At 31.5% G+C, this 17,563-nt stretch overlaps 1 protein-coding gene across 2 annotated transcripts in view; it reads right to left on the reverse strand.

Moving 5' to 3' along the window:
* Window positions 1-787: 787 nt before the first annotated feature.
* The window catches only part of LOC132725784 (M-phase inducer phosphatase 1-like), a 48,795-nt gene continuing 32,019 nt past the window's right edge, over window positions 788-17,563 (reverse strand). Inside the window, exons 4-12 of one of the 2 annotated variants that reach the window (XM_060710967.1) lie at window positions 11,492-11,545; window positions 6,327-6,672; window positions 5,954-6,106; window positions 5,470-5,712; window positions 5,022-5,237; window positions 4,654-4,764; window positions 4,144-4,305; window positions 3,593-3,844; window positions 788-3,305 (exon numbers count right to left, since the gene is read on the reverse strand). In XM_060710967.1, the coding sequence (XP_060566950.1) occupies window positions 3,168-3,305; window positions 3,593-3,844; window positions 4,144-4,305; window positions 4,654-4,764; window positions 5,022-5,237; window positions 5,470-5,712; window positions 5,954-6,106; window positions 6,327-6,672; window positions 11,492-11,545 (1,675 nt within the window). In that variant the 3' untranslated portion in view covers window positions 788-3,167. Of the gene's footprint in view, window positions 3,306-3,592; window positions 3,845-4,143; window positions 4,306-4,653; window positions 4,765-5,021; window positions 5,238-5,469; window positions 5,713-5,953; window positions 6,107-6,326; window positions 6,673-10,931; window positions 11,176-11,491; window positions 11,546-17,563 lie in introns of those variants that run through there. The other variant, XM_060710968.1, reaches the window with a different exon arrangement.

The raw sequence follows: 17,563 nt of genomic DNA on the forward strand, positions 1-17,563 counted from the left end.
CGGAAGGTGATAATCGGCCCTGAATGAATAATGACCCTCGGGCTAAAGCCCTCGGGTCCATTATTCATTTTGCGGGCCGATTATCATCTTCCGGCCCTCTCCTGCCGTGTATTAATCTCTTAATACATTAATTTTGTTTAATAAGGAAAACCTAAAACATTTTGGGATAAAACTGAGTAGAGAAAAATGTGTTCTAGCTAGCTGTTATATAACTCACATGCTTTGTTAGCATGACAAAATTTAGTACTGGTATTTTTCTGGTTTCAAAGCTTAACAATCTCATTTTTTGTAGTGTTTCAAGAGGATCTGTTCAAATCAGTCATCCAGTTGTTGATTTTTTTTTGTAACTCTGGAATTTTTGTACTTTCTTACAATGATGTAGGTTTTATTTTTGTTACAAATCACCTATTAACATTAGTTCTACAACTTTGAACTAGATATTTGGTGCAAGTATATTCATTCCTTTGTTCAAACTTTGACAAAGTAATACATTGCAATTTTCAAGCTTTTATTTCTGGGAAAAATTTGAAAAGAATTATTTCAGGACTAAACTCCGCACATGGGTAGAACCATTAACCTTCCACAAGCTAGACAGACTGATTTCCTCACAGGACACATACAAAATCAACATGACATGTGCATGGCAGTTTCAATATCAGTATTGTAAGCTTTAAATGTGATTGATTCAAACACTGAATCTTGTTACAAAATGGGAAACGCAGTGTTACTTCATTATCATTTAAAGAAATAGTAAACTTTAAAACAAACAAAGAAAACAAAGACAATGTCATGTAATAAAATGTTTATTGTTATATATTTATGTAGTTAAGCTATAACATAGTTCTCTCCCCTTTGTTCTTACCAAACATGTATATATTAATTACAATCAATCCTAACTATAAAACATTGTACTGAAAACAAAACCTCTTCTAAATATTTGTTAAGTCTGTTCAAAAATGCTGTTACAGAGTGTATATGAATCGTATTTGGAGGATTAAGCATTGAGATTTTATTTTCAAATGTTGTAAACTTGTGGTTTTCAGTATCATGTTCTGCCATTAGGTTAACATTTCACTTGTTTTTGTTCTTGCTTATAGTATCAATTTTTAATATTTTTCTTACAAAAATAAAAATCCAAAACAAATAGAAATAAAACAAACTAACATAATTTAATATTAATAAAAAAAAAAACGATGAAGAGAAAAAAAATTGAGACATGATTCAAAAATACTTTTTAGTTTTATATTTTGTTCACTTTTGTTGAGATGTTGGTTATTCTGTTTAAATTTTGACTCATTTTTTTAAAAAAATAATAAAAAAAATTACTACAAAGAAAAATACCATACATGTAAAACAGCTGAACCAAATTGTAACTGTTCAAAATGATTGGTCAAAGGGAGATAACAAAAGAGGAAACTTGTTGCTGAGAAGCTAACAACAGTTAACACAAATAAATAAATATCAGGAATAAATAGAAAAGACAATATACAAACATACTACTTACAAAAACACAAATGTTACAAGTAACTAAAATTAGTAAAATCAACCAGCCTTCAAATACTTTTAAATAAAGATTATTTCTTTATTTCTCTCTCTCTTTTATCAAGAATATTTGTCAATATGTTTCAAAATTTTCCCTATCAATTACTTTAAAATTGTTAAAAATCTGTTTAAATGAATGTACAGAAAATATGCAATTCTCTGTCATACGCTAAGAAAAGAAAACAAAATTTGGAAATGAAAGAAATTTGAAACCAGTAGAAGAAATTTAAAACACAATCTCTTTAAAAACATAAAATTCACATAAATTTTAAAAATCTTTTCAAACTTTCCATAGAATATCTATTTCTCTTTTCTTGCACCACCAGCATTCATTTAAAAATAAAACTGCTTTGAAAGATATCTTTCATGCACATTTTCCCAAGTAAACATCAATTTCTTATACATCTCATTTGAAAACAACCCACCTTATTACTGTAAAAAGATCACCATTGCTGATTCCTTAACAATTTTTTTGAATTTTTATTAATTTTCTACGACATTAGATAATTATATTCCTGATAAGAGACAGTATAGCACATTTTATTTTTGGATTTTCACGATCGCATTTAAAAGACTTTTGTTGATTTACATAATTTAGTTGGACTATGCTACAATATATACACACAACAACAAGAAATAAATAAGCTATAGCACTCTTACAATTATTGTATCATATACTTAAAATGCCTGTCAAGGCCTTAAAAGAAATTGATCAAAATTGCAAGTTAAATGTTTTTTTCTTCTGTTTTCATCAATATTTACTTCAGATAGTATTTAATTTACCTTTCTGATAAATGAAACTTTTTATTTAAATTTTCCTTTCAGCATACATAATTTATCTTGGTCAATGAAAATCCTGGGGACATCATGGAACAAGATGTATATGTTACATACACTAAAAACACTCACACGGCAAAGCACATAGACAAGAAAAACAGATAGAAGACAGATGAAGAGATGACAGACAGACAGACAGATATAGGAAAAGCTACAGAAATCTTTCTATCGAAATTCATTTTGAACACATACACACAAAAAATCGAATCTCCTCAACACCTCACATTCCCTGTTTTCATTAAAAAGAGTTCATTTCACACATGTCATATTCTTGAATTTCATATATGCTATCCTTTTTTTTTCTTCATACTAATATAAATATTTCTAATATATCTCTGGTGTAATATCTCTGTACAACTATACAGTAGCGGGTGGGGTAATTTACAGGTGGTGTTGTGATGGTGTATTTACACAGACCTGCCTTGAATATATATACAGTAATGTACAGAGCTGGATGAGCACTTAACAGTTACCATGCTAACAACAGTAACATCACCATGGCAACAACGTTTATCTCTAAAAACGTAACAAAAGTAAAAAAATGGTAAAACAAAAACAGAGTTTGCATTTCAGAACAAGACCTTGGTCCCTTTCATAATATTTTCCATGCATTTGATGCAAGTCTCTTTTATAGTTTTTTTTTATATATATTTTTTTTCTATTTTGTTGTAATTCCAAGTTTTATTGGATGGAATCAAACCATAGCTGCCTTTTGACATCTGGTCTATATGCAGATGACTCAGTGAAAAGTTTATGATAATTAATGGGAGACTAGGCTTCAGTTTGCATTAAAACTTCAGTGGGCGAAATCCAGGGCGACTTCTGCCTTCACCAGCCCACGACTTGGACTTTGTTCTGAAATGTCGGAGATCTTCACTGTGGTCCTTGTGTAACATAGGTTTGTACGTCTGTGGCTGACAATACATCTGGAAGAGAAAAGCAACATCATTAAATGTAACATGAAGTGATTCTTGGTTATATCAGTACTGTGAAATAATTTCTCAGCTGCAATTTAAAAAATAAAATTTTACGCAATAATAAAACTTGTGATATATTAAACCATCTGCCGGTCTAATATAGCTTTCCTATTCAAAGATTTATAACTTCTTGAGGCAAAACAAATTTTAAACTCTAAACTGTCAGGTATTTGTTTAAGTATCTAAGAAACATGGCACTGATTTATGAACTTAAATCATAAGAAATTGATTTTTACCTTTTCAGTTTCAAAGTAAACTTTGTAGCCACCATCAAGCAAATAAATTTCAGGATAGAACAGATGTGGATAGCAGTCTTTGTTCGCCTGTCGGTCACTCTTGCGCAGAAATCTCGACATTTTTGGGCCTCGCTCAGAGGAAAACTCACAGTGGAATACAAGGACTATTCTTTTACTGGGATCTTGTGGTTGCATTGGGTTCTTCATGAATTCATTGATTATACGCTCGTGGGTGTAGAGATTCAAAGCTCCCTAAAGAATAAAATTACTTCGGTCAAACAATGGTATTTAATAGCTTACAACAAAGGAAACATAAATGTTTTGAATTTGTTTTTCATGTTTTTTTCTTAAGTAAATTTATATCAAATTTTGACAAAACTGATATAGAGAAATTCAATTTCTACTTTTTCTTGAATTAGCTGTTAGTGTCACACAGTCATGTGACACTTTTCGTGTCACACAGTCATGTGACACTTTTCACTTTAAACTTGAATACATGTTATATAATAATATAATTATATGTTTATAATAATAATACTAATAATTCTCACCTCTATATGACCACCCTGGTACTCGTATGGATATCTACAATCCACAATAACAGCCTTTTCAATATCGTCGGCAAAATCACCTCTGATAACCTTTGACAATGTACTGCTTGAGATATATTTCAGGTCCTGATGTTTACCACCGTATGTTGGCAGACAGTGAGTCTAGAAAAAAATATATTGAAAACAACCATAAATATTGTTATGTGTTGAGAAAATTTCAAAGAGAAAATAAGAAAAATTATTTATAAGATTTATGTAACTTGCTGAAATGATTTCATTGCAAAAACTACATTTATTGAAGTATCTGTCCAAACAGGTTGCATAATATTATTCACTTTGTTACTTTATAAAAATGTGGAAAAAATTGAACCCTCAGGAGCATTAACTACAACAAAATTAAATGAAAGTTGCAGACTCAGTTAAAAGCCTATTCAAATTCAACAGTAATTTAAGCTAAGTAAATCTAAAGAGCTAAAGAAAATCTTAACAGAGAAATGTATTATTGCATACCTTGGAGCAATCCCCTACAAGATCTGGCTCATCAGCTTGTCTGTTCAGTGCTGATTTAATCATTGCCTCTGACTCGGAGTGACATCTGTGTAATGTAGGTCTGACTGGGGCCTGCAATAGTAAACATACATCTACAATAATCAAAACAGTCAATATCATTCTTGTAAGACTACATAATCATCAATATGTCTGTGCTAACATATGGGAAATACCATAATACAAGAGATCTCTTTTTTAGCAATAATAGGAAATTTAGCTGTTATTTGTTTGTAGGTTTTTAAACCAATTGCAAATTGAGCTACTTCAATCTTGTGCTACAATTACTTCAAATGGTAAATAAATATAATTTTAGGTTCAAAGAAACTTACAGGTGATACAGGGGAGGCAATCATTGATGATGGTCGAGGTCTCTTCTGTTTTTGTATGGGTGTGCTCTCGTCTTGGGGTTGATCACGTTTGAATGAGAACTGCATGGGAGAGTCACAAGCATCATCTGGTTGGTCTCGTTTGTAAGAGTTACCATGTGGACGTACCACCATTGACATTGAGCGGCTAATATTTCTTCTGCATATAACACGTCGACTCTGAAATATAGAATTTGCAAAAATTAGCTCACATTATTTAAATCAAATATAAATTAAATATCAGTTTTTTTTGTTTTTGTTTTTCCTAATTTTTTCCACAAATGAAAATTACTTAAATATTGGTGAAAATTCAAACACATTGTTATGACAATAACAACAAGTGATTGTGAAATAATTCAACATTCGTACCAAGATGTGATAAAGATAAAAGGCAAAGTAAACTAAAGCTTACCACAGGGGTATCATCATCTTCAATGCTGGCGTGGGATTTGTTGATAACTGGTGCATTAAACAAACTCATCATAGCTGAACTGGTGCTTCCGTGTGTTAGTGCGGCAACCTCAGCATCTGGCTCCATTATCTGGAGGAACCCATCACCACCGATACCCTCATCCACGCTTGTCAACCTACACACCTTCAATGGGCTGTCACCTTCATCTGATGAGGTCTTCTTCACAAATTCGCCAGAGAAATCCTAAAATACCAATAAAGGCAGCATGTTAGTAAAATGATGGCTCATAATTAACCAGCAATAAATAAGAGTGACTGGTGACTATTTTTTACAATTCACTAAGCTACTTTATTACTTTACTGTACATAAAAAGATCAAATTATTCAATTTTCTTTGACAAAACATTATTTCTCGAGTCAGGCTCCACATGTTATATACCAAAATAGTGAAAATAGCTCTTAAACAGAAGATAATTGCTACTTACCAAGACACCAACTGGACATGAGTTCCTGCGTTTTGAGGGAGAACAATTCTTCACAGGGGAGTACTTAAAGGGGGAGCATGTGTCTTCACTAATCATCTTTGAGTGTTTTCGGATTGGGAAACCTTTTGGAGCAGCAAAGTGAAATCCATCCTCCTGAAAAACAAAACATCCATAAAAAATCCAATATCAATTTTTGGTTGTTGTTGTTTTTTAAAGTCTAAAACTGATGGTGTTTTAAAAGCAAATTATTTTCATTTCTTAACTCATTTTTTTTTTAATTATATAGTGCACAAGATATCCGAGTATAATTTCCTAGAATTTCACAGCATTTTTTTTGTTAACAAGTTGCTTATAAAAATATATTAGTACTTACAGAATCTTTGGAATCTCTGCTATCTGTCCTATCAGCTTCGAGACCACTGTCCTGTGAACATTCATCAATATAGAACGTGGCTTTCCTTCCGTTCCTCGATGTACCTGAACCGTCACTTCCCACGCTCATGTTTTCCGATGAAGTCTGAAGATCAGAGCTGACATCTGTTGGTGAGTCGGTGCTCATGTTGAGAAGTCCACAGCAAGTACTGGTAGCGGATTCTATGTCGATACTCTGTGGTGTTGACTGGTTGGCAATCAGTGGATTGTTCTCGATGTTCTCTGGACTAAACTTCATCATCGGCACTGGCATACTGTTGATTCTTCTAAACGCAATTGACTTCCTCCTGTGAACAATATAAATACATTAATCTAACAGTCAAAAAATAAGAAAGAAAATGATTAAATAAATCTTTCAAATATATCATAAATATTTCACAGAAACCTATAAATAAAACAGCAAAATTCAATTTAAAATTCAGTCAATTCAATTTTATCATTGAAAATTTTCATCAAGTTCATATTTTCAAAATAAATTTTCCATTCCCTCATACCTAAATTTTCTATTTGGAATAAGTTGAAATTACACAGAAAATATTTTTTTGCAAAAAAACTTTTCTTACACATCAGACTGTACACTCACAGAGAATTGTCAGACCTGTATACAGTAAAACACAGAGGTCTAGTCTGACTGGCTACTGTGTGTATGTGTGTGTATGTGTGATTTATGATTCTGAACCAACAGCAGCAATAAACAAGAGTGTCACACAGTTACATCAACAGTAAAGAACCTCCAAGACAAAGATAACTATGGGATTTTATGGCAGGGTGTATTCTGCTACTGGTATATATACATACATCACCACCAATTGATATGCTTGCAAATTGCAACTGTGACATGCCAATTAAGTGGTTACCTGTAAGTTTTACTATGTCTGAGATGATAATTGACAGGAACAGTTAATAATTAGTAACTTACCAAAAACTGACCAATTATTATAATCAAAAGTTTGAAAAACTGTACTTATAATGAGTAATTAATTAATGACTTTAATGACATAATATTAATTGGAAAAAATATATATAGGGAGAAAAAACTATATATTCAAAAATAATATCATTTTTATAGGAAAGGATGAAGACATTCTAAATCTTGTCAGGGGATTTTTATCTGATGCTGCTTCAGACCCCTACTCAAGAGATCCCTTGGATTTCATATGTAACCAGATCCCTAATTAAGATATGAAGGGGCCAAAAACAAGATGCAAGCACCTGATTACATGGGACTGTGCAATACTCAGTAACTTCTCACCATTCATATCTAAGATAAGAATTATTTTTATTTGCCATATGTACCCAATCAATACTATTTGATCTCCAAATAAATATTCACATATACAAAAGTCCTGATTCAAGAGTTATTCCTACTTAACAGATGTGGATCATTAACTCTCTGAAAAATTTAAAATCAAAACCAACAAATCACTGACAAGTTCCTTAAGTACAAAAATGACATTAAAATAATTGTCACCCTATTTAGCAGGTTTTTATTACTCCAGCATTTATACTATTGTGTAATTAATTCTCAACACTGAGCAATAAAATGTTAATAAAAGAGGAGAGCAGTGATGAAAGTATTGCCCCCAGACTTCACAACCACAGTACCTAGACTGATGTGGGTGACTGATAGACAAGAGGCCCTAATAAAAATCTCGGTGATTTCTATCTTTAGGAGAGATTACTTCATGTAGGGAAGATGGTATATCTTATGTGTGGAATATCTCACTCACGGTTAATTCAATGCAAACAGACAAATAATTCTAAACAGATCAGGTCATCTGCAGGAGGGGGGAAAGGGATCGTTTTTTCCCTCCAATCCAGATACTTCAAACATTCCAGTATCATGAAGTAATATGAAGCACAAAGTATATCAATTTTTGGGAGCCTCTAAACAAAGAAATGTCTTTCAAAATTATTAATTATAATGGTCCCCGAAATATTATTTAAAAAGTGAAATAAATTACTTTTTTCATTAGGTAATAATAGGTAATAAATTTAAATAGTTCTTTCTTCTTCCTTATGAAATGATGGATGGATCCCTCCCATAAAGCAATATATTCTCTAAATAATTATATATGGCCAGCCTAGCCAATATGCTGTAACAACACAGGTAGACAAAACAGAGACAAGTGTAAGGGGTCCTCTTATTTGTAGGTATAGTGGGTATACAAATTATTGAATGATGTAATTATTGACATAACCTATCACAGATCTGATAGATTGCATTATTACCTGCCACAGGGCCAAGCTAACTCTGGCCCTGTCAAGCATATCAAAATAGAAAGGGACAATGATCAGCCAATGAAAACACTGCATTTTACTACAAGTGTTAAACCGCATTATTTTGTCTTATATTTCTTTTTGTATGCTTTTGACCATTTTTAAAATGAAATATTTAAAAAGAAAGAAATAAGAATGTCATGAAAATCAAATAATGTTTTTTTTTATAATCAAAATGTGCAAAAGCATTCATAAGTTTAAATATAAACTATTAATGTATTAATTACTCTTTACTCTTAAGTTTTTGGTGTGATAACTTTCAATCTTTTTTTTCTCTATCATATAAAAAATGACAAAAAAATCTTTTATTATTATGACTTTAGAAATGATTGATTTAATCATAAGCATAATTTAATATAAATCAGTTTGTTTTGAAAAATAGGTTAATTTCACATAATTATGTAAAAAATTAAAAAAAAAAAGGTAAAGGAAAATAAAAGAAGGAAACATGACACTAACCAAAAATAACAATACACAAGTAAGGGCTGGGTGTAGAGAAAATATGCAGGGAAAACTGTCAAAATGTCAAACGGCCAGTCATTCTTGTTCAAACATACTACATTTGTGAATAATAATGAAGGAATGCAGACCAGTTGTAATATTACAGCATAAGGAAACATTTTGAAAAATTTAAATCAATTATTAAATGATTTTTAATTGAAAATTTGACTGTTCCTCTCAATCTAAATTGATGAGCAGGAAAAGGGGGGAAAAATCCACATGATGAAAATCATGAAACAACACGATTAGAAATGCCAATATATATCTCTTCCCTAACCCAGACATGCCAAAAACTGCTGACCAACTGTGAATTTTTTATACCAAACATTTCAATATGCCAATAGATGGTTATGAAACTTTTGTAGAATGGTGTTTTAATCACGTGCAAGATTTGAATGTATTAGAAGCAACATAAGAGTGCCTTCAAAGCTGGATTTGAATACTAGCGCAAATATTGGTGAAATTTCTGGCCCCTTTTCTGCAAACAACCATAAGACGATGGGTAAACAGATTAAGGGAATAAAAAAAAGGGGGCCACACGTTGTCAATATTGACTGAAAGATAACAATTAAGAAAAGATGTAAAGAGTTGTGCACCTTTGTATCAAATAAATACAATAATTCCCCCTTAATCCTTTTCAAGTCCCAACAGATATAGCACAATAATGCCCAAACGTGTAATACTATATAACAGAATTTAGTTTCAGGACATACTAATGGGTCCTGTAGTCTAAGTAGCTTCATTGGATTACGTTTATTGGGTTATTTTCACGCTTACAAGAGTAAAAGGAATTCTGACGAACCAATGTACTTCTTTTGGTATCGTGTGTAATAAATTATAAAATGCCAATTACTAAAATTATCACACATTATTGTGCTTTTCTTGTTTTCAGACAATACATCCATGGCTATAAAAGGCATCATAAAAACCTGTTTCACAACATTACAAAATTATGAAAAGTATCATTAACAGATACATTCCTGCAGCAAGTCTAGTACCAAAAACATGAAATGGTGCCATTTATTCATAGGAACTATTGCTTTGCTCAAGATAAGAAAAGATGACTGTTGGATAAGGAAAGCTAATTATTGAAGTAATTTACATTAACCACATGGTCTAGCTGGTATCTAGAAATGGTTGCATCTGTTTGCACATTACTGCTTGAACCGTCATAGTTATGATGCAGGAAATTTCCCCAAAAAGTATCAAAAATCCACAATAACTACTGTATGCGTTAATGAACAAATCAATGAAAACACAATGGAACAAATGTCATCGCTTAGCTGAACATCACCAAATAATCAATTAGTTTCATAAATAATCAATTAATTAACAAGTTTATTATACACCAGAATCAAAATGAATTAAAAACCAATACTGGACAATTCATTAATTAGTGACCCGCAAAGTTTCACAAGATTACCTGTAAAAGCGCAATATTTTATGCGAAACATACGACAAAAAAAACATTTTAGAAACAGTCTGACAAAAACATTGTATTAACAATCATAATACAAAAGAAAGGTAGAGAGGGAAAACTTTTACGTTATTTACTAAATTTTTAATGTTACAAAATTTAAAACATTTTCAATGCAAACGTTTTTTCTCTCCAAGTCTTGACAATACTTTTAATCCAAACAGTTCTTAGAACAGATTTAATCAAAACGACAACCAATTTTGTGATATATATTATGTTTGTTATACTAAAAGATATCTCCTGAAATGCAACATTTATTATAATTTCCCAAGAAATAACAATAATTACCTCTCCCCTGCACTGATTGGTGAGATTGGCGATAAGTCCAAATTCAGCCCAATTAATCCGTTAACAATAAATGAACATGCCATGTTTTTGTTGCTTTTTTCCGTTTCACTATGACAAAATGTACAGTCCAAATTTCTCCAAATGTCACTACAATCTACCCACTAATACATCAAACAGCTAGTTAACTTTGACAAGTCTATGTAAGAACACTGACATATGTGATCACAGTTGATATTTATCTTTATACTATAATAAAACAAAGTCTACTGCCCAAAATCTGTCTCACCAGGGTATATACACAAGTCAGACTATCACACCGGCCAATCAGATTGCACCACTTTGTCATGTGACCCCAGGTAAATACCTAATTGGCTGTTATCCAATATTATCCTATTTCAATGGCATTAAATTGGTTTTAAACAATCAATGAAAAAGCTGATGGGGCAGGAAGATAATATGGCAAAAGTTGTCACGTTATGGGTGGTTGGTCAACACCCCTCGGGTGCCAAAGGATGCACACCTGAGATACAGGAAGATGACAAAGCGCTTAAACAACCTACCTGCTAATGGTCTCTGTTGGCACTCCGGACTTGTCTGTAGAAAATCTGTTCTCACTGTAATGAAAAAAAAAAGATAACTTAAAAAATCTATTCAACTTTTAATATCACCATATAACATTAGTTTGCCATTCCATAAAAAGAATAGTAAATTCTACAACTCAACAAAAAATGATTTTTCTAACAAACTTTTCAAAGTACATTTTTGAGAAACAAACTTTCCTTGCATTTATTAACATACTCTAAATTTATCCACATTTATTAATTTTCTTTTTTAATGGTTCTAAGAAATTTAAAACAATTATATTGTAAGGATTTTGTTTTATTTTACTGGACAAAATAGAAATTGACCCAACAATAACAATATAATAGATAGTTTTATAAATTATTAAACAATTAAATTGACTTTCAGAAATTGCCCTTATTTATTTTTTAAATTTATTAATTCATTTTTTTTTACAAAAACTTTAAATTAAATTATTGATAAGGCATCTGTACTAATTAGTTTCACAACCATTTTATTTTATCTCGTATCAGAAAGAATTTTTAGGGCCATGCAGAAGATGTGGGGATAGATATTGGTTTTTATTTATATTTTCTTTCTAGAGGGACAATACTGAAAAAAGAAGAAAAGAATTAAGATATTAGGGGAGATTTTGCTGATTATCAGGTCACATGTCCCTTTCATCTTTGCATGCCTATGTCACTTTATTACACAGATTTGGTATGTGATCTTTTTTATTCTATTATTATTGGCAGCAATTGTCATTAGTAGAAAATATGTATCCTGGTGGATCTTATAAAAAAAGAGCAGAGTTTACCAAATATTTTTGTACAGATCGATTTAAGAGATTAGATTGTTCAATACTGGAACAAACATAGATAAAATTCAGTGTCAATATTATTCTTGTTTTCAAAGTAAAAATGCCAAGATAAAGTGGTCACCAACTACATACAATATTCCAGAAATTAAGATAATGTCCAGAGCATAAACTTCAAAGATTTTCTTATTATGCATGCTGATCATAAATATAATGCATTCCTGATCAAAAATAAATATTGACCTTTTCGTTTTTTAATATTATATTAATTTAAAGAAAATTGTATTTTTGACCACAAAAGACAATATAAGTTAAAAAGTCTCCAAATGTTCAACTCAATAACCACTAATTCAACAATATTCATTGACAACATAAATTCTGTCATAGAAGCTTAACTTTCAATTAACAAGTCTGAAAAAGTATAGCTCTTGAATTCCCAACAAAAATGTCATATTTCTTTATAATATAGACAAAACAACATCCCCTAAAATAGAGCAATATATCACACTTTGTATGTGAAGAAAAAGGTAAATGTAATATACAAATGCTAGGCCACAGAAAAGGGTGATAAAAACTGTATACGGGAGGTGTTGATAAAGTGTTAAAGCTTTATCTGGGGTGATAAAGAACTAATCAAGAATAATCTCCATGTTTCCCTAATGACTTAGGAAAGCTGCTACCTTACTTCTATGGTTGTTTCCTTGAATATAAACAAGCCATCACCTACATTATAAAGACCACCAGCAAACAACAGGAAACCTTGTAAAGATATCTGGCTAGGATATTAGAAGTTAAGAGTTAAGACTTTGGCTTGTGCCAATCATTGCTCAACAAAGCCCTGAATCACAGACCCATCAACCATGCATTCCAAAGGAGAAAACTTGCCTATGTGCAGAATGAAAATACTTGATTGCTGAAAATGGTAATGTCAGCACATGGATTTTTTCCCCTTTTCCTGGTAATAATAGTTAATTATTAGAACAGAACAGAGATGATTAAACTTACAGACAACTGTTGTTAAAAGCTAAGAACATCTGCACAAGACGATTGAAATTGTGGGAAAATATTCTGCATTTCTAACAAAGGTTTTCCTGCGTAATAATTTTATTTATGTAATTATGTCAATAACATTTTGCTGCATGCACTTGTATGAGCTCATTTCAATTTTCACATTCTCCAACATTATTTTTAATGAAATTTTGATGAAATTCATTAATCACCTTACTGATAGAGGATAGCAATTACATTTTTGATATACTTGTCAATTAAAACATCTTTAACCTAGTTTATAAAGTCTTATTTGATTTACTTATCAAGCTGACAAGATAATGCCAAATTGCAGAAGAAACATTTTCTGTGCCAGATGATTTTTAAGCCATAAAGACCACATTGTTGCAAGGTGATCCTAAGTGGATTAGGAAGGGACAATATTTGCTCTTCCTCAATATGACAAGACACTGGTGTTGTGACAACACTCATCCCCTGGCACAAGACTTCAAACAATGACACCAATTTCCTAATCCCTGGCCAGTAGTTTAGCATGTGGCCAGTGCAATAAAGGTACTTGACAATACTGCCTTAAAATATGTCTTGAAGGTATGGATCTATTGTAGACATTTTTCAATTACAACACCTAATAAAGGCAGTGACAAAAGGTTTCCCTGTTTAACACCTCTTCAGTCAAGAACGTGCAAATTTATCCTGTCCGAAATGTGGTATATTAGGAAATTCTATTTGCTATAGGATGAAACATATATTCCTATTTTGAAACAAGAGCTGTCCGTAAGACAGCGCGCTCGACTTTTTTATTGCTTGCCAATAAAAAAAGTTTTTGCAGTAAAAGGCAATACAAGAATCTCTGTATTTTTAAAGTGAACTAGTTGTTTGATACCCTTGAATATTACAGCAATGTTTATATGACATAATTTATGGTAAAGTGAACAAGTGGATAGGAATGAATTTTTTTAGATTTTTTAAGTTTTTTAGTGCTTGCCTATAATACAAAACATTGACAGTTAAGGGCCATAATTCAAATAAAATCTTTGACAGAATTACCTTCTCCTGGACATGTTTGGGAATCATGATTGTAAACAAGTATTCCAACTTTCAAATTAATATCTCAAACAGTTCAGTCAAAAAGTGGACTGGTACTAAAAACTTAACCAAGATTCTAAGTCGATAAAAGGCCTTAATTTTTAAAACAAATCCTTGACAGAGTTACCTTCTCTTGCGTACAGATGGGGGTAATGATGTGAAATAGCATTAAAAGTTTCAAAGCAATATCTCAAAGGGTTAAGGCAATAAGTGGATTTTACCCATATTCAATGTATTTTCTAAGTCAAAAAGGGCATAATTCTGTCAAAAACCTTGACAGAGTTATGTCCTCTTGTCTGTTGATGAAGGTCGTGATGGTAAACAAGTATGGTCAGTTTCAAAGCAATACCTCCAATGGTTTTGAAATAAAGTGAGGTGGTACAAAAAACTTAACCAAGCTCAATACACTTTCTAAGTCAAAAAAGGGCCATAATTCTGTCAAAAACCTTGACAGAGTTATGTACTCTTGTCTGTAGATGGAGGTTATGATGGTGAACAAGTATGGTAAGTTTCAAAGCCATACTTGTAATACTTCTGAAATAAAGTGGGGTGGTACGAAAAACTTAACCAAGGTGTGACGCCAACGCTAACGCCGACGCCGGGGCGAGTAGGATAGCTCCCCTTTTCATAGAAAAGTCGAGCTAAAAAAGGTCTCCTAAAAAAAATCCAAGAACTGAAAAAAACTAATGAAAGGCTATAATGACTTCCTGACAATTATTAGTTCACACTCCAACAACCATTTTTTTATTAAGTAAATAGGTTTGAATGAAATAATTAAAAAAAAATAATTAAAAACTCTTGCGGTAACTCTTGTCATGCTTTGCTACTGTACTGATCAGGGGAGTTAACTGCTGTGGACAGTTTATGTCTCCAAAAGACAAAGGATTTGTAATTTATATGGAGTACTGTAATATTATACCATTAAACATGTACACATTTGTTTTTAGTATTTCTATTTAAAGCATTCATAAAAAATTTTATACATATTTTTGAATTATTTTGTTTTGGTCTGAATTACTTGAACAGCATCAAACTATATTGAACATTATGTATTGCATGGATAACAAAAATTAGAATTTGTCTAAAGGGCATTGATGCATCCAGTTTCTGTTGTTTTGTCATAAGACATACAGTTGAAGGGCAGGCCAGCAGGATAGATGGACAACAGTCCTGAACCCCACACAGTGGAGGCATAAAAACGATGAAACCTTCAAACTCACAGAAAAAAATTAATGTCTATGTCAAAGTAAAAATTACTTTATTATATCATAGGTAGTTCTAATCTTAAATTGATAATCAAGTGATCCAATAGGCAATTAAGCTACAATTCCATTTCTGGAGATACAACTTGAAGCCAGTTTATGTAGCAATATAGATAAGAAAATAAATACTGCCTGCAATCAACAGTGATAAGACAATTAAGATAAACATTTGAGTCGATGATAATAATAATGATGCTACCAAGTATGGATCATAATGATAATTCACATACAAATAAACATTTTAATGGATTTCACATGATCCAAATTGTTTACAATGAAAATAATTCCATGATACTCAGTATACATACAAGAATCAAAAGGTTCAAAAATCAAACAAAGACATCAAATATGGCAAATCAGCTTAAGTTTTAAAAAAAAAAACGGATAAAAAACAATGTTTAAGCAGACATTTAAAATGAAAAGGGTAATAAACTTGTCAGACTCTTACATTTACATATGCAACCATTTAAAAACAATAACTCTTCATCTTGAAATAAAACAAAAGAAATTTGACAAAGGGAGACTATGGGGGCAATGTTGGGAGTAATTGTTCCTTGTTAAATTGTCAAACATTTGAAATGTAATATTTCAATTTTAGATTTATTGAGAAACACTGTAATTACTATCCATATATCTTTTCAAGCTAACAAAGGGAAGTCATTATCATTGGCAATAAGTAAACCATTTTTTTAAGCCCTCAGGACAAAAAGGAAGCTGGACTGTTTAAATTATGACCATATATAAAAGTATACTTTATGCAATAAAACTTGCAATAAAGTTGAAACATAAAACTAGTAGGAACAATACATTTTATAATCCACCCTGTCAAATTTATTTGTGTGCAGGATGTACATGGACCAAGAACACATTGCAACTTTTGACAACTTAAAAGTGCAAATGGGAAAGATGGGAACTGATAAGGAAAATGAAATGGCTTTAAGCTCACTATTTTTAAATGTTTTTGTTTCAATTTCCCACATACACTGTAAAGACCATCTTACCCCTCAACAATATTGAGATTTCCTATCTACATGTATAAGATACAACAAATTGGTCCCCCTTGTTGCAAGACAAAACTTACATGGAATCAATAGTTTCAATTTGGGAGAGATAATCTATCAATCTCATTTAAATGGTTCTTGTTAATTGGCTCATTAGAAAGTGGATTGTCTCCCTTATTAGAACATTTTCAAGATAATTTCGGTACTAAATTTATCAAAACTAAAATTAAATTAAAATTAAATTAAAAAAAATACAACTGCCAAACAATATATATTCACAATTTTTGAAGACATTCAGAAAAAGTCTGAAGAAATTGAATGTTTTTTGTTTTTTTTATAATTATGTAAAAAGCTTTACATATAACTAAAGAAAAGATAGATAAGATAAATTTGAGCCCTTTTCACAGAGCCACATTTAATTGTAACCATGTAAAGCATTCCAAGAGTGAAACAACAAGCCTGCTGGTTGCATAGGGGAGAGCTTTAGTTGACACAATGTTGCAATTAAGGTGCTTGACTCCTATGTTGTGTTCTGGTTTTACAAATTATATCAAGATGAAGAGCTTTTCCCCATTCATAAGCCAATTTCTCTATCATATCCATGTTATCAACCCCATGTACAAATCCAGATTACCATAAGATTGTGGTGTGAATTAGGGGATAAGTACTTGTTAGGATAGTTTGAGGTCCTCGATACACAGTGGGAGATAAGAGCTGCAGTGTTGTGCAATGATTAAAGGTTGATTGTGAAATGCACCAAGAACCACTGAACGTTCTAAGGTTTACACTTTAATTTACCGTGACATTGTCACCATGCTAAACAACCAAGCTAACTTTGACAAAGGAAAAACTCTCACACTAAAAAAACAACATGCATTCACAATTATTACTTTTCTT

The sequence above is a fragment of the Ruditapes philippinarum genome, unplaced genomic scaffold (genome assembly GCF_026571515.1).
Source record: "Ruditapes philippinarum isolate M1 unplaced genomic scaffold, ASM2657151v2 ctg3723_1_1_1_1, whole genome shotgun sequence".
Lineage (NCBI taxonomy): Eukaryota > Metazoa > Mollusca > Bivalvia > Venerida > Veneridae > Ruditapes > Ruditapes philippinarum.